This window comes from Pithys albifrons, chromosome 20 (assembly GCF_047495875.1).
Source record: "Pithys albifrons albifrons isolate INPA30051 chromosome 20, PitAlb_v1, whole genome shotgun sequence".
Lineage (NCBI taxonomy): Eukaryota > Metazoa > Chordata > Aves > Passeriformes > Thamnophilidae > Pithys > Pithys albifrons.
Window position 1 is genome coordinate 9,949,876 of NC_092477.1, and position 20,792 is coordinate 9,970,667.

At 46.7% G+C, this 20,792-nt stretch overlaps 1 protein-coding gene across 2 annotated transcripts in view; it reads right to left on the reverse strand.

Annotated features, from left to right (window-relative positions):
- The window catches only part of VAV2 (vav guanine nucleotide exchange factor 2), a 130,575-nt gene that overhangs the window by 83,937 nt on the left and 25,846 nt on the right, over positions 1 to 20,792 (reverse strand). For both annotated transcript variants that reach the window (XM_071574692.1, XM_071574691.1), the window contains exon 2: positions 16,684 to 16,800. In XM_071574692.1, the coding sequence (XP_071430793.1) occupies positions 16,684 to 16,800 (117 nt within the window). The remainder of the gene's footprint in view (positions 1 to 16,683; positions 16,801 to 20,792) is intronic.

A 20,792-nucleotide genomic window follows, 5' to 3' on the forward strand; every position in this document is an offset into this window, starting at 1 on the left:
GGGGAAAATGTCATCATAGTACTACTACATGATTTACCCCTAATGCTGCCTCTAATGTAGCTGTTATTCCAAGGGGGGCTGCCGGGTGGGAGGGGATGCCTGGCTCCAGGGATGTCAGGAAAGGGGATTCAGAGCAGGCATAAGGTTCAGGCTCTCCATGTGGCCTGTGCAGATCTGCTCTCAATGTCCTCCCAGCAGAATCAGGCTGGAAAACTATCAATTATGGACCAGAGCTGATGCTCCCTCTTCACAGCGAGGCAGGGCCATCCCAGCCCTCTCTGCTGGTTTGAGATGCAACCAGAGCGGTAAAAGATGCACCAATGACTTTGGGGGTTTGGGATGTTTTTTTCTTTTTGCTTTTGCTGACAACCAAATTCTTTGAGCAACTTCTCTAAGGTTGTTGTTTTTTGTTTTTAAAGGAAAAGGGAAAAAAATAACTGAAGCTAAGTTTGTGACTCAGAAGAGCAGGCACTGAGTTTCGGTAAGTTCTCCTGTGAAGTCAGAGCTGTAACAGCTTCGTGCTCATACTTACCCTACAGGAGGGCTTGACTTTGCTCTCTAATCCTGAACCCAGTGCAAAGACAGCCAAGGCCAGCAGAAATGTCACACTTAGGCTTTGATCTGACCATAAGCATTTTATCACCATTTCATCCCAGGGGATGGAGCAGCCTGAGTTTTGCCTTTTAGCCAGTGCTGATGCTGCTGTCACAAGGTAGGATGAGCCTCAAGGATACCCTCTGGAACAGTCAAGGCAGTGGCACCCCTTGGAAGTAGAGTGGTTGTGGGGCTGGAGGGATCTAGAGGGTACCAAGCAGGCAAGAACAGCAGTGTCCAAAAATCCTTCCCAAGCAGCAGCTGCATCACCACTTGCCCCCATCAGCTCCTTGCTCCTGATATGTTTTATACATAGTTAATTATATTATTTTGTTCCTGCCCACACTGTCATGATCCAGTTCTATAAAAAGTTGGTGTTTATTTCTGTTTTCACCATTAGGAGTAGGGCATTGAAAAATGAAATTACTGAAATGCCCCACAGGTTACAAACCCAGCAATGACTCCAGCCAAGGTGAGCATCACTTTTGTCGTGCACAAAAGTTCAAGGCCTGATGGTTTGCATCTAATGACACATTTCTAAGGGAAAAGCTCTAAATCCTGCAACTCCCACAGCCTCAGCATTGCCCTGGTTTTATCCTCCCCACTGCAAACCACTGAGCTCTTTTCCAAGCTTTCAGTTCCTCATCCTTCCCTGCTGTCAGTCCACAAGTCCATATCCTTGATTACCAACTCTTTTGCCTCATATTTATGCAGGAACCACAGAACTTCACAGCACAGCGACTAAAATATTAAAGCAATAAGTATTTGGATGTTTGTGTAAGTCTTCACATAAATATTTTGGTCACAAATTGGATTGATTTTTTTTCCCCACTTCTTGCCTCACTTAGACAATATTAATGTGGTGATATTTTCATGCTTTACAGGAACATTTTTTCTTCTCAGAAGAAAATGGATGAAGAAAGTCAGCCCCAACCACGAGCATGCACACAGCCACACCATGAGTACAAACCTTTTCCAAAGGATGAAGGAGGGCCATTTGATCACAGAATGGTTTGGATTCAAAAGGACTTTAAAGCTCATCTTATTTCAACCCCGCCGCCATGGGCAGGGACACCTTCTACTAGACCAGGTTCCTCCAAGCCCACTTGTCAGTGCTCAGGTGCAGCAAAAGACTCACAAATGATCAGCACTGAAGTAGTCAACCTCAGTTTGTGCTGGAAGTCTTGTGTATAAACCTTTCTTTTCTGCTGAATGGGTGCTCGTTATACAGAAGGAAGAAGCTTGAGGACATCACGAGGCTCGTGATGTTGAAAATCAGGAAAACTAAGCAGCCCTACAAGACAGAGGGAGTTCTTCCATGGAGCTTCAGCCTTGCAGGTGGACACGAGATGACAAAGGCAGCACTGCCAAGGAGCCCATCAAACCAATCTTCAGATCAAAGAGTAAGAATTAAGGCAAAGCATGATTACTGCTACAGCAGAGTGAGTCTTGCTGCAGCATTCCTACCACACAAGGAGGCCCCAACAAGGGATTTATCAGGATCAGCTCTTCTTTGACCAGGGAATAGCCAGCTGGAGCAGCCAGGGGAGAAAAACACTGATTCTCCATTCATTTCAAAGCTGCTCAAAGACTTCTTGCTCCACACTTGTGCATCCATACGCAGCATGTGCAGCTCTTTTCTCTCTGCCACGCTCCAGCAGCTCTTGTGTCTTTAGCACTGAGGTCCTAACACTGCTAACAGGGATTTAATTCGCTCTTGCTAATATTTTATCCATGGTATTAGGTCATGTTTCCCTTTCCACTTGAAAGGCATCTTTGGCTTATTGGCAGCAGTGAAATTAATAGAGAAATCATTAGAAAGCATAAGGCTGGGGCCGTGCAAATCACACACCACAGAAGATTATTTCCAAACAATAAAATTAATTGGTGTCATCAGCCATAGAGAGAGTTCGCATTAAAAACATAGAAGATTATTGACAGCTCGTGCCTCCTCATACATAAAACATTTGATGGCATAATTTTATTTTATTATTTTCTATGCATGAAGGCTTTCCCTGCACGGAGCTGCGGAGGAGAATTGAGCCAGACAGTGAGATGCATCTGGGACAGCGATACAGCAGCAATACCCCAGCTCTCACCTGCACGAGGCAGCCAGAAACCAGCTCAAAGCTGGTGGGTTCAGTTGCATGGCTTGAAGCAGAATTAACCATGGTGATTTTCAGCCCAGACCCAAATATACTGGCTTCTTTTAGACACCTGGGACACAAGGACTCATCTGTTTCAAGTGCTTCCATGGAGCAAATCCCACAGCAAACCACACAGTCCTGGCACAACCCGTGTTCAGCTCCCAAACCCTGAAGCAAACACCCTCCTGATTCTGCACAGGACAGGTTTGGGTTCACACCATCCTCCTTCCTGCGGTCTCCCATCACACTGAGATCTGGCCCTTTGGTGACCCAGGGAAGCCACCCAATTCAAGACTGGAGAATTTTGGCTCTGGCTATCTTATTTTCCCCTCAATTCTCAAAAATGTCTGAAAACCAGTAAACCTGAGAGAGGCAGATGAGAGGTGATCATCTGAGCAGAGCAGAGTAAATACTACAGTACTGCTCACCATGATGGCAAAAAATAGAAGATAACGATTCATTCCAAGTCTCCAGACGGCATGTATGAATGTGTTTTGTTTTGGAAGAAAAAGAATAAATAGTAGCCTCAAGTCAGGATAATATTTATTCACATGCTTCACTTTGAAGTTGAGCCCTTGTTGACTTCACGTGGTGTGCACACATTAAGTCTCCGTGAGAAGAGGCTTTTCTGAAAACACAGCCCTGAGCAGCAAGAAGAAAAGAAACTGTTCAAAATCAGGTATTAATGGAGCAAAATAAACCTCTTCACCAGGGGAATTACCACTGTCCCTCCAAAATACAAAAAGGGATTTAAATGGTTTTATTATTGCACCTTCTGCAGATGGTGCAGACCTGCAGAGCAACCTCTGAGTTCAGAGAACTGAATTTCATGGCAGAAATAGCAAAATGACAAGCACAGCCCAGTTAATCTCTGAGATAAATCCCTGCTCACTTCATTGCTGCCATAAAGAGGAATTTCTCTATACTGCCCTTTCTTCCTGACATCACTTGGATGCAATTCTACACTTGGCATGAATACCTGGAGAGCTTTAGGAAGGGAAACGGGCAGGGGCAGAGTCACATCAACAGGCAGAAACATGCTGGGGGTGGTGGCAGGAAAGCCTTGAAAAACACCATGACCCCTACAGGAAACTCCTTCCCAGCCCCACAGAGCAGGAGCTGCCTTACTGAGACAGGAGCTTGTCTCCAAGACAGTTCTGCTTCCTGAAGTAACTCTGGATATTTTCCTCTGTTATGCCTTGAGCAGAAACCACCAGTGATGGGGTGGCAGTTTCAGCCCCTGCCTCAGCACCCCAGCTCCAGATTTCAGGATCCAAACTGCCCAGGGTGAAAAGTCCTTACGCACTGTGCAAACATGTCAGCACATACCAAGGAGCAGAAAAGCAAACAGCCCTGCCTTCCTCAGACAGAAGCACCACAAAGGTCACACTGCAAAGAGCCAGCATTCAGCCCCTTCCATTCCCCCCTCCCAAAGCAGGGAACAGTTTTTCCCAAAATTCCAAGAACGCCACAGATAACCATCAGTATCAAAATCCCTCTTTCACCTCACCCAGTGCACTGCCCACAATGCAAACACATGGGAGGAAAAGCCTCCCTCTCCATATGCTGCATCTCTTCTCTCCCCCCCACAGGTCCTCTAACCAGTGGGTAAAGCAGGATGCTAAATTACACTGATACCCTTAATGAACACGACTGGGTAATGTCTCTTATCTGACCTTTCTTTTAGTTGGGTCACTCATATTTATAGTCATGCTTCATTTTTCCTTAAGTGTGCCCTGGTTACGGCATTTACTCATTTATGTTTCAGAAGAGAATAGGGATTTAATGGACCTAGAAATAGAACGCAGGAAAACCACAAAAATCTAAAGATCTGCTTGTTCTCCAGACAGCTCACACCAACAGGAACTTGCTGCGATTAATTTTAATCGATTCTTACCTCTTTACAAGCCTTTCTGTGGCAAGACAGAGCTGGAAAAGCATCTGGGACGAGTAGAGTGCCTCAAGTTAAACGTTTTTTGGGTATTTTACACTCTTGTAACCCCAGGTGCAACCAGCAGTGCCTGCTACAGCTCCTGGTGTGATTTCACAGAGCCAAACAGCTCCTGGCACAGCTTTGTGAATGCCAAGTTTTGCTTTCTCCAGCATCATCACCTGCCAGCCCAAGTGGCTGCATCCCATTTTAGCTGCTCCCAAGTCTTTCAGCACTGCCCTTTCCCTGCATTCTGAAGTTCCCTCTCACTGTGTAAACACAAAGCCCAAAGCTGAGCACTCCTGACCACGGACCATCCCTCCCTGGTGTGTGCCCAGTCTCTCCTTTGCCTAGTCCAGAGCAGGTGGTCTTAACCTTCCCCTGCTTTTCAAATTCTTCCCCTATCAAGGTTAAAACTGATGAGCTGTCAAAGCAGTGCAATAAGGTGGTGAAGGTTCAGGCTCTATTGCTCCTCTGAAGGATAACTGCTCTTCTGTGAGCCATTGAGCAAGAAGAGGCACATTAAAATCATAGATCCATAGAATAATTTAGGTTGGAAAAGACCTCTAAGATCATTAAGACCAACCATTAACCTAATACTGCCAAGCCCACCACTAAAGGAAGAAGGCAAGGGATGAGCCAAGCACTCCTGTAAGGAGCAATTAAACCATTTTATGTATCAAGAATAGCTGTGGAGGTGGGAGAGGTGCCCACAGCCCCGAAGGATATGGACATTACCACACCATGACTGTCCCCTCCACTGCCCAGCCCAGCTATCAGTCCCTGTCCCAGGCAGAGGCTGCCAGCAGGGCAGTCAAGGGGATGAATTCTGGTTCCCTGTCAGAGGAACTGATCCAGCAAAGTCAACTGGGATCCAGCCAAATGTCTCTGCAGCCCATAGTCTATCTTGCAGGAAGGATTCCTGTGGGGTTTTACCATAAAGGAGGAGACTTCATGGTAGCCAAAACCACCAGTGCTTCAGGCCAGCCCAGTCCCCAGCTCTTTTGCTTTAGGGATAACATCCCATGCACAGTCCTAGGGAAAAACCACCTCTCCATCCCATCTCTGCTCCCCTCTCCAGCTTTCAGCCTGCAAAGAAGGGGGCAAGGGAAGCCCAGACAGGAGCAACCTGTAATTTCTCAACACAAGTCTGCTTAGCAAACCCACCACAAGTGCTCTGGAATCAGGGGATGTTCCAAAACTGCCCAATCTCCACTGTTATGAATAAAACCTCTTCTCTGGCATTTTTCTTAAAGCCTCAGTCCTGCAAACCTTGCAATTACTTGCTAACTGAGTTTTCAGCTTCATTTTTCAAGTTTTCAGTCCCTTGCAACTGCAGAAAAAGCCCAAAGCATTACACAAGTGCTCCCTACTCATTTTAAGAAAGGCCTCGAGAAACAATCCTATAATAGTGCTGTTTTTAAAATAAACAACTCACTCTGAAAGCACCTAAGCCATACACCCTGAATTCTCTACAGCCTCAACAGATGCCAGCAAATCCATGCACCCAGCCAGGCAGCAAAATATCCAGGCAGAGCCAGGAAGCCCCTTCCTCGTGGGACAGCTATGGTGAGAAAGCAAAAGACGTGACCACATACAGAAAAAGAACCACCACAAACATCCCTGTTCCACACAGGGTTCAGGGCTTGACCTCCCCAGAATCCTCAGCCCCACAATCCTCCTATAAGCCCTTCCCTGAGCTTCTTCTCAGAGCCCTGCACCCACAGCCATCCCTGCCTGTCCCAGTTTACCCCCAAAAAACTGCATCTGGCAGCTCATCAGCAGTGAAAACACAGATCAGCAGGACCTCAGCAAAGGAGTGTTAACCCTTTATTCTCCCTCAATTCTTCTCTTTTCCAGCTCCTGTTGGCATTTAGGATTTCTAGCCAATGGAATAACCACCATGTCCCAGTTTGCCCGGGACAGGCGGGTAAGTTGTGAGCGTGGCCGGCGCTGATGGGGAAACAGCAGCCAGGGGAAATTTCATCAATGCACAAATGGAATTTGCCATGAGGCATTTTAAGAGTCAGTTCTTCACACTCCAGTAATTAGAACAATATTATGAAAAAAAGGAGAGGGGGAGGGCTGGCGGCAGCGCTCACACTGAGACTTGGCTGACCGAGGAAACGGGCTGAGCAAACACCCAGAGTCAAGTGAGGCCCCAAGGCAAGAGTCCTTCACAGGGCTCCCTGCAGGCTGGACTTAAACCAGAAGTTTATCCACTTCCCAACTCCAGATTTTTCTATGCACGCATGTTTTTAAATAAAATTTAAAATTTAAATCATATATGGGCTCATAACCCTGACCCAACTGCTTTCTGTACCACAAACACAAGGTGAAGGAGCTTTTCTTCTGCCACGAGGCCAATACATTAAAGTCAAAGTCCTGCTACAGAGTCTCCTAGTGAGTAACAAATCTCAGTGAATGATCTAAGACATTATTAAAGTCTAAATCCCATTGAGCACTCAGTCTCAAAAATTCAGATTCTCAGAGGAGCTGCCATCTAGGGCTACAAAAATCAGAACACCCTAAATTGTTGCATAAGTTGAACATGCTTGAAGTCATCTTCTCGAGTATAATGGGATGAAATATCCCAACTGCAAAAGGAAACAAAACCAGACAAACCTACACGGTGGTGGATCCGTCTCTAGCAGTCCCCTGCCACTGGAGCAGCCTCTCCAGGGAACTGGTGGACTATTTGCTCTCCAGCATCCAACACTGGTGTGCCCCGTGCAGAGCCTGCAGAACCAGCTAAGCCACAGAACTTCCATGAGCAGAAAATTTATTTTTAAAGAAAAACTAATCTGCTGTGCAAATCCAGCTTCTGCAAAGGCAGCCTGGGAGCAGAGCTGATGTGTGGGGTTCAAGACAGACTGCCCCTGTACAATGGTTACTCAGATCTGCTGAAAGTGGGACTCAGTCAGTTCAATTCACATCTGCAGCGAACTGTGATCTCAGCCCCACTTCTGGAGCACAGAGGTCCCTTTGATAAATCTCTGTGTACAGGGACTAAAGCACTATTTCCGCATGAAAGAAATATATTCAATTTTTTCAATAATCTTTACAGTCCACTGGCTTGGAAGAGCGAGTTTCTCTCTCCCATCGGAGAGCTGTTGCACTCCATCAGGCTCAGGTACAGGCTGGGACAGGGAGTGCAGTGCTCCCAGCCTGCTGTCTCGCACCCTGGCTCTCTGAGCACTTAAATTTAAGTCCATCTCCAGTTGTTTTGGCTTTTATGCGTGCCCAGAGAAGATCAGGATGTCACAGGAACACCCCTGAGATCACACACGGAGCTTACAGCCCCAAATCCTCTCGGGCTCCCCAGCAAACTGCTGGATCTGATTGACATGTTACTTCCAAGTCATTTGAACTTTGCCCCTTCCCCTCAAGTATTAACCACCTTTTCTGAAACTTCAGTCACAGGCTGTGAAATCCCCACCATCTGTCAGCCAGGGAGACATCTCCACCACCACTCCATCAACCTCTCCCACACAAGCCTTACTCATGACGAGGAACGACTGCAAACATTTGCCAAGTCCACGCTGGCTCAGAAATTCCTAAAATTACAAAACAAGAGGCCCAGAATAAGAATTCCTGACAAATGCTGTGTGTCCACATCATTAGCTTTACCCAGGGTGCATTAAGGCTGCTTTCTTGCAACCATGATTATACTTTAATACCTAATTAGCAGGAAGAGAATGATGTCAAAGAGGGGAACGTCTCACTTACACACACACACACACCATTAAGGGCTGAGGGTGTAAATGAACGACCTGCAGCAGCACCACCTGAGGCTCATTAACTGGAGCAGCCAAGCACCGAGGGCAAGTGAGGGATATGGAAGAGTCCACCCCACCCCAGATATGCAAGGCTGTGCAGCCATCCCCCCTCCCTTCCTCTGCCAGGTTTGGAGACAGGCAAGGAAAAGCCTGCCAGAGCTGGAGTACACAAAGGCATCAGTATGCCCCTTCTTCCAAAGGGAAATTGATAGCAAAAATATCCTTGCAGATGGTTTGCAGATGTGATACTCATTCCAGCCTCACCTGGAATGTTTAGAGAGAAGCTTTTCAAAACCTGTTCACAGCAAATTGCTCCTGACCAGCCCCATGACCCTGTGTCATCACCTGGCTCCTCATGTGCTGCACACCCAGCACAGCCCCTTTGCACACACAGCCCAACCTGATGCCCTGTGGGCTCCAAGATACTTCTTTAATTTCCATCCTTTCTATCCCCATCAAGTTTTCCAACCTCTCGACCCCTTGGGTGTGCACAGCCAATGCCTGCACTCCTCCTGCAGTGGGCAGGTGGGAGGAATCATGTAAGTTCAGGGATTTTTCTAAGTAGTATTTAATTTCTGGAGAAAAAACAGGAAAGAAAATACTGTATCTGGAAGCCCTCCAAGAACAAACAAGCAGCCCATTCTGACAGCCAGTGGAACAAAATAGTCCGAGATGCTTTTTTTCCTTTCCCCATTAACTTTCCCCCATGAAGAAGTGTGGGAGGGAGACCAAAAGCCACCCCATCATCCCCACACAAGGCAGCCCTGGTTTCTAAAGCTTTCCCTGCCTGTCACAGTCTCAAGAACCTGATGGCTCTTCAAACACAGGAGACTTGGAAGAGATTTGAGTGAGAAATAGGGGTGCAAACAGCACCAAAACCACAATCTGCTGACACAGAGGTTCCAACACTTTTTGTCTGCACTGTTTATTTACTGTGAAATATGAACATTTCCAGTAAGTGACTTTCTAATGCTAAGTACCTATCCAGAAGGAGCACAGAGGGACCTGGGGCTTGGTAACCACAGCCCATCCTCCTCTGAGCACCCCAATCCCTGGGAATAGGGCATGGGACACCCAGGCTCCTCCTGGCATCAAGGTGTTTGTGTTCAGGTGTGACATTTCAGTGTGGTAACTTGTACCAACTCACCTCTGTCCTAGAGAAATCAATTTCCTGCAGAACATTTCCTCCCTCATTTCTCTTTACCCTGTTTCAGAGAGAAGATGCTGAGCAGGAGGACTCTGAGCAATGGGGATTGTGGAGTTCAGCCATGCCTAAGCTTTCAGGCTGAGTTTCACTTTCTGCCTGTTCTGCTACATCACAGTTACACCCACATGTTAATATGTTTCAAGAAATGTTAATTATTATTTGTAACCAAAGCATTTGGCCTTGGGACAGTCTCACATCAGAGGCTGCAGTTCCAGGAGGCTGAGAAATAACTGCTTTTAATGAAGAAATAGAAGAGCTCATTATAGAATAAAAAATTCCTTTTCTTCCAAGAGTCCCTTAAGTGGTATTAGCAGGGATGTATTTCCTTCCTTTCCCAAAGCACATGATGCTGAACAGTTAAGCTAAAGTGATGAGAGATGCACTTACAGCACCAAGACATACAAAGACTGGCTTTGCCTGTTGACATCTTGCACTCACAATGGTGCTCACTGTATCATTAAGTCTTAAATGCCCAATGACATAATAAAGGGAAAACATCTCAGGGGGTTCAAATGAAACCACATGTTTTTCCAACAACAGCCAAAAACTGTTGGATCACCCAAAAAAGCCTGGCATGTCCCCTCTCCCCTTTTTGGAGACACAGACTCAGAGGTGTTCTAACACTCACAGGTTTTTCAAGGTTAAAAAAAATCATCCTCTCCCTGATCTTGTCTAAAATTACTGCAAAGAGAGCAAGGAGGCAAATCAAGAAGGTACAAGAAAATCAATTTAATACACATTAAGGATATGCATTTATCCATGTCCTGATCAATACCTCTGATTCCTTGCACATTCAAACACTTCCATCACTGCTCAAGGCCCAACATCAGAATTCTCCCATCCAGACTATGGTAGTTACTAAAGATCCTGCCCATACTTGTTTGATCTGAAACATAATGTCCCTCAATGTGACCCCTTGGAAAAATACTGGGGAAGCAGCCAAGAACGGGAAAAAAAAAACAAAACAAAATCCAAGAAAACAACCAAAACTTCCCAGAATGAACATTTCTGGCTCTTTCAGTTCCACTAAGAAGCTGCACATCTATAAACAGTCTGGATTTCTAAGTAGGGGAGAGAGGAAGGGGAAAAGGCAGAGAGAATTTACCACAGGACAACTAAAAGCTGCTCCTGCAAGGAATACCACCAGCCCACCAGCACTGGTGTCCAGCTCCTACTCCAGCCCCAAAACCAGAGCTGGGATGTGGCACTTCCATCTGCTCCAGCATGTTCCCTCTGATTTTGGCTGGTGGGACAGGAGGTGACAACAGGTCACAAGTCGATGGCTCAGCTCCCAGCTGCTCACCTGGGTACAGCTCAGGAGCTCAGAGAGGCCCTGGACTTAGGGTGCAGTGAAAGATTAACTGTTCCATCAGCCTCTGCACAATTTGAGGCTGTGGTGCTGTTTCTGAACCCCTGAACACCACAAAACATGCCAGCATGGCCTTTTCAACACTTCACTGCCACAGGTAAGTGGAAGACTCACAGTCCACCAGTTATTCCAGGGCAATACTCAGAGCAGGAAGAAACTTCCAGGATTTGGAGCCTAAAAGGCACATCACTAGAGGAGGGGCAGCACCAACTACATCCCTCATAGCAAACATCACCCAGGGAAAGGTCCTGTGCATGACAGCAGCACAGCAGAAAGCACTGTCTGGTTACACGCTTGTCTAGCCCCAGAAATCTGTAATTCATGTGCTTGTGTTTGAGGGAAGTTCAGCATCAGGGTTTCCTGTCCACACTTGCAGTGTTCCAGCTGCAAACAGCTGTTGGAGACACTGCAGCTGCCAACACAGCCCCCCACAAACTGCAGCTGATGTGCTGAGGATGGGAGGTCCTTCAGCCCTAATTCCAAAGGACATGCAGCTCCCACACCCAAATGAACCCTCAAGCTGGCAATAAAGGGAAGAACAAACCCAACCCATGCTGCTCCAACCTGCTTTTGCCATTTGTAGCATTCATCCCAATGTCCAAGTCTCCAGCACAATTCCAGCCAGGTCATTTAAAACACAGGTGGTCAAACACCTGCTGACCCAAGAGCACAAAAGGAACCAAACATCACCCACGGCTCCTGTGAGCAGCTGGGGAGTTAATCATCGACTGGCTGCAGTGACTTTCCCGCACAGGCATGCAGGGCTCCCTTCCCCACACTCTCCTACGCTTCCTGGAGCTGGGAATTCTCCCTGGGGCAAGGACTGCAGTGCTCAAGGGCTCTGGGAAAAACCCTGCAGGCAGCATCAGGGTCCTGATGTTGCATGTGAATTTTCAGCCGTGGCAAGGACAGGGAAGGCAAGAGGTTAAGTGGGTTTCTTCCATGTGATCACACACACAAATGTCTATTCAGCCCAGTTACTCTACTGCTCCCTCAGGAATTAAAATAAATAAATAAAATACACACGCCCTTCTCTTGGAGAATTCTTCTCACTTCCCTCCCCACCCACCACACGCACATTGTGCTGCTGATACAGCAATTAGAGCCCTTCTCAGCTGCCACAGGACCCCTCTTGGCACACATCCAGTGCCACAGAGCAGCCACCTGAGGAGCTGGCACAGTGGGCCACCACATGGGAAGCTCTGCCAAAAAAGAGGGCAGTTGCTGGCCCCGGCATGGCAGAGTCAGGATGGGATGTCAAGCACTCCTGTCCACTCCCAGACACTATTGTGTCATGCACTCAGTGGTGCATAAAAACCCACACTGCTTTTAGTATGCACTTGCAAAAAAAATACCCCTGACAAGTCAAAATAGGAGAACGGAGCTGCTCCCACTGCAGTGGGTCACCTGGCATTGGTCTTACCGTGCTACAGCAGCTGTTCTTCCAAAAGCTTTGCAATTTTCAGCTACCTGCACTAATTCATGTAAATCTTTCTCCTTTCTCTGCTCAAATGATGTTAAAAAAGGCACCCTTTACAATATTGCTGCAGGGATAGTGACTTGTGCATGACCTTAGAGATGATGGAGGGAGGGGAATTCTCAGCAGAGAAACAGAGAAACACAAACCACCAACTCAGTTATTAATCCCTTAAATAATTCTGACAACACTCCCCACCCTCCTGCCTGAAACCAAGCAGAAAACGGAGTTTTCTGACTCTGACAAGAGGGTGGGGTGTGGGGGCATTAGGGGTGTGTGTCAGACAGGGACAGGGGGATGTAGGAGTTGAGCCCCTTTGTGGCTCTCCCACCCCAACCCCATGGCCAGTGAGGGGGGACACCTCACTTTGAACATCCTCCAGCTGTGGTGCTGGTGATGAGGCAGTGGACAAATCTGCAACAGCATCCTGTGAGGACAGCCTGGACCCCCTCAGGGCTTTCCAGGATCGAGCCACACCAACCCCTTGGCAGGAGGAAGGGGACACCTTCACGCCAAAAAATACCCTGAATACAGAGAGTAATTACTTTGAATTTATAAAGGGCACCATCACTTTAACTCTGATTTAACTCCCACCTACAAGGCAACTCTTGGCACAGCTGCTGGAACGTGCCGGGCTCAGGGCCACCCTCCCCACCACCCACATCTCCTCCCAGGCATTCAGACACACAAGATAAGCCATGGAGCCCTGCACCAGCCACCCACGAGTCACACACCAGCAAACCTCAGTGGGTTCAGCTGAGAGGGAGGACTGATGTCCCTCCTGAGCCCTGCTCAAGCTGCAAGGTGGGTGCAGCTTTGCCCCAACCTCTGGGCCAGAAGCAGCAGAGTGGAAATCACTACTTTAACCTCAGCACCAGCATCTCCTCATTTTTCACCTGACCTGTGAGCCACTTCCCTCTTTCATTTTTAGAACAGCATCACTTCATCCCCGTGGCTCAGGGGACGAAAGACCCCTATCTTACAAAAAAAAGCCTTTTTCAAACAGTGCAAGAACTTCAAAAGGAATTCAGGACAATTAAATCCATGTCAGGAGAGCAGAGAGGAGCGGGAGGCTAATAAATGGCACGCTCCACAGGTTTATGAATATTTGAACTATATTTCTTTAAAAAAATAGAACATTACTGCAAGTTATTTAAAATGAGTAACTCCCTTTAATGAACCTTGCTACCATCATGCTGACTAATAGAGTAATAAAGAGTTTAATCCATATTTATGTACATTTTATGTCATTACAGTTGGTGCCAATAAATTAGCAAGTCCAATAAGAGTTTGATTTTATACCATCACTGCTATTAAATGTGCAACAACATACTATACATGAGCAGTAGCTTTTTATTTCACTTCATTTTTATTTTAAGGAGCTAAGCTCTACGAGCAAAGACTTGGCACAGCAACCCTGCAGAGCATCCCACTGCTTGTTCCTGCATGATCAGACCCTGTTTAGGGATGAGGCAATAAAAACAGGGGCTTTATTCTTGAGAGCACTGCACACTGTGATGCTTCTGCATCCTGCAGCAGAGACACAGCCATGGAGAAACACTTCTGCAGGTGCCCCTGGTGATTATGGAAAGCCTTTTAGCCACTTTAAAGGTATCAAATTTTAAAAAGAAATAAAAAAATATTAAGAGTTAACAGATAGAAAACAATATAACTGTATCTTTTTAAGGTGTTTTAAAAGGGCATAGATAGAAATACAAGCATCAGCATCTCAGGTTACTTTTGGAAACCTCTGTCATGACAGACAGCATGGTCCTTGTCATGCCAAGATTGCTTAATAACTGGACATGGGGGGAAAAACGGGCTGTGAGCAATTTAAACTGCCCTTTGACCCCCTGGGTAACTGGGAAACACTGCACCCCAATCACCCAGCATCCCACCAAGGCAAAGGTGGAGCTCTTGGCTCCTCAACCCACAGGGTTCACAATCCCATTTTACCAGCTGTTATCCTGGTGACCATAAGAAGTAACTTCCCAAGCTTAAAACTCAAGGAAGCAGCAAAACCAGAGATAAAGCCTCACGTTCCTGGACTCAAGCAGGCACCAAACACAGGAGGCTCCATCAATTCTATGGCAGCTCTCTGGCTCAGAAGCTAATGGAATGATGGAAAACTCACTCAGAATAACAGCTGGTTGAGGCAAGACTGAGGGATCTGAATTTTCCCTCTCTTCTAAAGCACTAGAGGTTTTCTTACACTGAGAAACCCTGAGGATTCCATAGGACAAGCCCTTACCGTAGAGGTTGGCACCACAGGAACACGAGTCTCTGCCTTCCTACTCAGTAATTACACTGCACCAAACCCAAAAGCTGCTAGTAACTGCTGTCCCACTGGCCTGTTGGTTTGGAGAAGAGAAATAACTATTTCAGTGGCATCCAGAAAGGAAACACCCAACACCACTCCACCAAGGCTTCTCTGCAATTAAATGGTCGACTGTTCCTGTGCTCTGTTCAGAAACGTCTCCTACATGGTGTAAGTGTCTTGCAACTCAAAAACACTACTGATCTAAGGAATTCATAGCTCCAGGAAGAATTTTTTCTGTGTGAAGTCTGTGTTTGGCCAGTGGGATTGTAGATTAGAGACTTGGTTTGCTCTCACTGTAACTCAAAATGGAAAGGAGCTTTGGTCAACAGCAGATTTTTCCCTGTTTATTTGCTTTGCCACTGCTGAACACAGATCTGAGGATAGTGTGGGAATGAAAGGTGGCAAAGACAATGGGAATGTTTTGACAGGCTTCCAGATGGATTTAGGGTGGTGCAGACCCAAACAGCTGATACCTCCACCAACCTGATAAAACAAAAATTAGGGGTTTCTACACAAAGTCTGTGCTTCCCACATTTTGTATGGTTGGTTGAGGATGAAAACGCACAAGAAAATAAGCAAGATCCAGGCAACAAAGTACATTTGGATTTCTTGGAAATTTATGACATTACTTTCCCCTAAAAAACTGAACTGCCATGAGGGAAGAGAGAACAGCAAATCAACTCCTCTTCCCAAGTCACAAACCTGCACATACCCCCTCAAAAAGTGAACAGGAGGAAGGAACAGCTGATCCCTAACCAGACCAGAAAGGAAACCAAACTGTACTCATCAGCTGACATGTTCCAGCAATGTTTAACACCAGGCTCTATTAACAGGCATCACAGGCAATTTGAAACTGCACAAAGCAAGAGACAATGTGACGATAAAGCAGCATTTTAATTAGTAGCAGTTCTTTCCCCCAGCCCAAAAGGTTCCTTCTGTGCATTCATATTCCCGGAACAACAAAAGCCTTCTTGTATCTCATAAATCAAAAAAACCTCATAAAACAAGGCTCTGCAATTGCACATTCCAGATAATGGTCCAGAAATAAATTAGGCAATAAATATCAAGTAATATATCCCCATCAGCAGTGAAAATCTACTCTTTGGATAATCAGAAGGGGAGATGCCTTCCAGCAGCTTATGCCTGGTAACTGGAAACAGGTAAAACAATAGAGAGCTTTAATAAATCTTTTAACACCTTTTCTGCTGAAGAATACAGCAATTGTCCTGTGTAATAGCTTCCCTGAGCCCAGTATCCATCAGCCCTGATGCAGTTGGTGTCAAAACCAGAGAATCAGAACAAGAGCCACTTGTCAAAATCAGGCAGAATTTTCCTCCCTTGCAGCTGGGTCTTGTTCAGCATTTGGTGCCAGGTATCACTTACAACAGAACACATTTTTGAGAAACTTGGGGCACTCATTTCACCCTGGTATGAAAGTCCCTGACCCCCCCAGACACTCACTGGCCACATGACATTGATGGTGATTTGAGCAAAGCTATTTTGCTTTGCAGAGGCAGCAGCTGCTGGGGAAGGACCGTGCAAGGTCTGAACCCTGTGAAAGGTTTGTTTCCCCCCCAAAAAAGACATTTTTCACATAGTTTAGAGTCTGATCCCAGAGACTTTGTAATCTAAAGCAGAAAGCTTGAAGGCCTGATCTCCCTTCACTGAGGACACAGAAGAATCAACCCCTGAATATTCCACGAGCACAGGGAAACAGGTGCTCAGTTCTTGGGTTAAGGGTGCAGAAGCTTCTCAAAAAGCACAAAACCTTTGTATTTTCATCCACAACCTGCAGCACAAGCCCAGAGAACCAGGAGAGCCAGAAGCATCATTTCCCAGGAGCTCAGGAGTAACTCTTACCTTTCCGAAATCCCGCACATCGAAGAGGTCGAAGGGATCAAACAAATCGCTGTTTCTTAACCCGAATTTGTCGTGACACACTTTTAGGAAGGTTCGGATGTTCTTCAAACACAGAAACTGGGGGGGAACAAAAGAGAGAGGGAGGGAAAACATGAATAAGACAGGCACAAATCTTAAATGAGATTTACTGTTAAAGTCACATGCAAGACAAGTTAACAGGGAGTTAGAAACTTGCCCTGGAAAGTCAGGCACGAGTTTATTTGTTGTTATTGAAGATGTCAGACTCTGGGTGCCCTGTGAGGGCTCCTGTGTTCTCAGCTGCACTGCAGAAACAAAACACCCTTTTGAAAAACAAGTTTCTCATAAGGTAACATCACAGAAGGGCTGGAGAACTCAAGCCAGGATGTTTCCCTTTCAAGGTTAAAGCCAAATATAAATTACAGTTGATATTCTATGAAGCCCAGTGTTGAACTTTTACTCATTTCCAGCATGATCCCATTTGGCTCCCTACAGAAGGGACACATGTTACAGCCTAAGAGAGTTAACTTCCCTTCTTTCTGCATCCCCCTTACAAAATACCTTCAATTCACTGCTGTGTTTTCTAGCAACTCTTCCTCTTTTTTTTTCAGAGAAGTCCTCACAAATACATAAGAAACATGTTAGAATTCCATGTAAATCAATGCACTGAAGGGGTGAATCACCCCCACGTGATAAGCAGGCAGAGGATCCAAGCTGCCTTTGGGTGGGTTCACTCAGCCTGGTTTTGTCACATGGCACGATCTCTGCTCCCCAAGCTGTCATCAAATATGCTCCAAGTAAAGACACCCCTTACAAACTTCACCCAGAGTTCAAAGCAAAAGAAAACAGCTTAATTTTCTTTTAATTAAACGAATCAAAGCAGAGTCTTTGGGGCCATCGTATCTCCGCAGACACGACGACGGCGCAGGTTGTTATCACAGCATTTGGGATTAGACTTGAGGTTTCCAGAGGTGGATTAGCAAGATCACTTCATTAACAGGCTGATTCACCTACACTAAGAAAGAAATAACCTTTTACCCTTCTCCCCCATGCCAGCCCCTCGACATGGGGCCCCTCAGTGACAGCAAAGCTCCCCCAGCACGGGGGGTGGCACAGGACAGTCCCATCACATCAGAGCCTTCTCATTAGACAAGCACGTGCCAGAGGCAGAAATTGAAAACAAATCTGGTTTTCTAGGGCATTCCTCTATCTCTCATAAACACTGCAGTAAATATAAGTGTCTAGACAGAGGGTTTTTTCAGAATTGCTTTACAACCTCTCTTGCTGACATGGGTTATTTCATAACTTTATCTTCTGGGTCTCTGCAAGAATTTACACCCCAGGCAAGCTGGCTGCTTGTGGCAGGGCTGTATGTGCTGCTGCACTGCAGTCTCATTGATTTCAAATTTCTAGCATGTGTTTATTTTAAATCCTTTTAAGCCTCCAATTTTGAAAGTTAATGACACAGGTTATAGCCACAATTACACAGAGCAAGATGCAAACTTCCTCTGCAGAACTGCCCTGCCCTTCTGCAGCATTCCCTCCCCATCTCCTGCTCATCTCAGGCTGGGCAGCACCAAATCACAGACTCACAGGATCACAGACTGGTTTGGGTTGGAAGGAACCCAGTTCCACCCACTGCCATGGGCAGGGATACCTTCCACTGGACCAGGGTGCTCCAAGCCCCATCCAACCTGGCCTTGGACACTTCTGGGGCAGCCACAGTTTCTCTGGGCAGCCTGTGCTGGTGAAGGAACAAAGGCCAAAGCTGATTTTGTTCAACCAATTCCAGTGTGGAAACCACCTCCCCCTCCACCCCCTCCAGCTGCTACTGGGTATGAGGGACCTGCCACAATGCCAGTGCCTTCCCAAGCTCCAGGTGACACCAGCAAAGAGCCACCACCCAGCCACCCAGGCACTGAGTGCTGGCAGACAACAAGCATCAAGGAAGGAACCCAGAATCTATTTAAAGAGTTGCTGAAAAAGGTCTGATGTAAAATACAATAAACCAAGGCAAGAAAACCACAGTCCCGCTCCACCAGCAAAGAGCTGGCAGCAGAGCAAGGCCACCACGCTGCTCTCCAGAAAAGCCTCCACTCAGAATGACAACTGCAGGTGGGTTTCAGCCCCACCAGAAGCTCAGGTGGGTACACCCAGCGTGGGTGTTGGTGGCACAATTTCTTGTACTATTCCTCTCTCACCAATCTGCAAAGTATTATCTTTGTGCTTTTTCTTTTGGCATTTTGAGGTCAGTTTGCTCTTGATGGAGGATCATGAATTCTTGGCTCAATACTGTTACTCCATGCCCACATGTTAAAAATTAGCTACAATTTAATATGGGCTGTGCTGAGGTCATGTTATTTACCAGTCAATCACACCTCTGGACAAGCAGACATTCTGCAGGAGAAAAAGAGTGAGAGAAATCAATGTTCTCCACGGGGCTCATTCAGCACCTGTCAGGTCCACAATCAATGATGTCATTTATATACTTCGAGCGAGACTGTCACTGAGGCAGGATCCTGCAATCTCTCCTGGTGCAAGGGACATCCCAGTTCTGCCATAACCCTCCTCCACATCCAAAATAACCTTAGAACCCACCAGCCACGGCTTCTGGGGACTGGTAACACCAGCAACCATGATGCTCAGTTCTGGAAATAGACTCAAGACCACAGCAACTTCCATGGATATCAGCATCTCACACTGTACCTCCAGCCAGACTCCAAAAAGCAGCCATGGCACAAGTTCTTGGCACAGGGAGAGCATCCTGGGCACTGCAAAACCCATCAAAGAAGGAAGTTATCAAAGCCAAAGAGGCAATGGGGACAGGGATGTACCACACAGGGCAAGACACCCACCTGGTTAAACAAAATACCTTGAAAACTGACAACAGATGAGAAAAGCATGGTCAGTTCCAACCCAATCCTCAGCAGGTTGCAAAGAATCAGCACTACAGAGAGGCAGAAGTGGAGGCAGAGGGGCCCCATCACCTGCACTCACCCAGTTTCAGAACAGCTTCACTTATTTTTAACCACTCTGCAATGTCATGAAGTGAATAAACTGCTACAAAGTGCTCTCAGTCACTGCTCCCACTGGGAGTCCAGTGACCCTCCTGCACATGGGATGGTCAGCAGTCCCAGGGCCTGGGACACACTGGGAGCTCCTCGGCAGTTCCTGGGACACACTGGGAGCATCTCAGCAGCTCCTGAGACACTCCATATTAAAGAGGGCTTTCATTTTTTTTTTTTACTGAATTCAGTACATTTAGAGACTCCTGGGATGGTCACAGCACATGCAAAGGGTCTGGCTGCTGAATTTTGCACACCACTTAAGCTTGTCCTGCAAACTCAGAAACACAATGGAGAAGCTTATCAAAAAAAAGGGTAACTTGGTATTTGGGATAACTCCCGATACTTCAGCACTTGGAATAAATCCTCTTTGCACTGGCACACTGGGAGCTTAGCAGGGTAATGCCCAGCCACCCCACAGCAGCTGGGCATCCCAGGGCTCTGCTGCTGCACCCGGGGCAGGAAGGGCAGGTCAGATGTTTCTGCAATTGGAAACTCTGACTCCGGGAGTGGGACAGGAGCCCACGGGAGGGTGCAGGGCAGCTCAGCACCTCACTCCTCCCCACGCCCCTGCTTCAGCCACCACACCCCTCTCTGTGGTCCCCATATGACTGGGCACCCTTGGCACCTGCACTGACTAGACAGCACCCATTTCCAATGCAAATTCACCAGTAAAGAGCTAACTACTCGAGCACCTCAGGGCTGGATCGGAAACATCCCCCAGGCTCAGCAGAAATGATCCAGGCTTGAAGGCCACATGTTCTCTTGACTCCCACCAAAGGTACTTTAAGGAAAAAAAAATCATTTAAGTCTGAAAAGACCTCCAACATTGAGTCCAAGCTTTAGCTCAGCACTTCAAGCCCAACACTAAACCATGTCCCTAAGTGCCACTTCTACACTACATTAAATCCCACTAGGGTGACTCCACTTTCCTGAGCAGCCTGTTGATGACAGACAGACAAAAAGCTGTAGAATGCAGCAGCATTTGCTCAACAACCGAACTGGGATCCCAGGTGGGATCTGGAG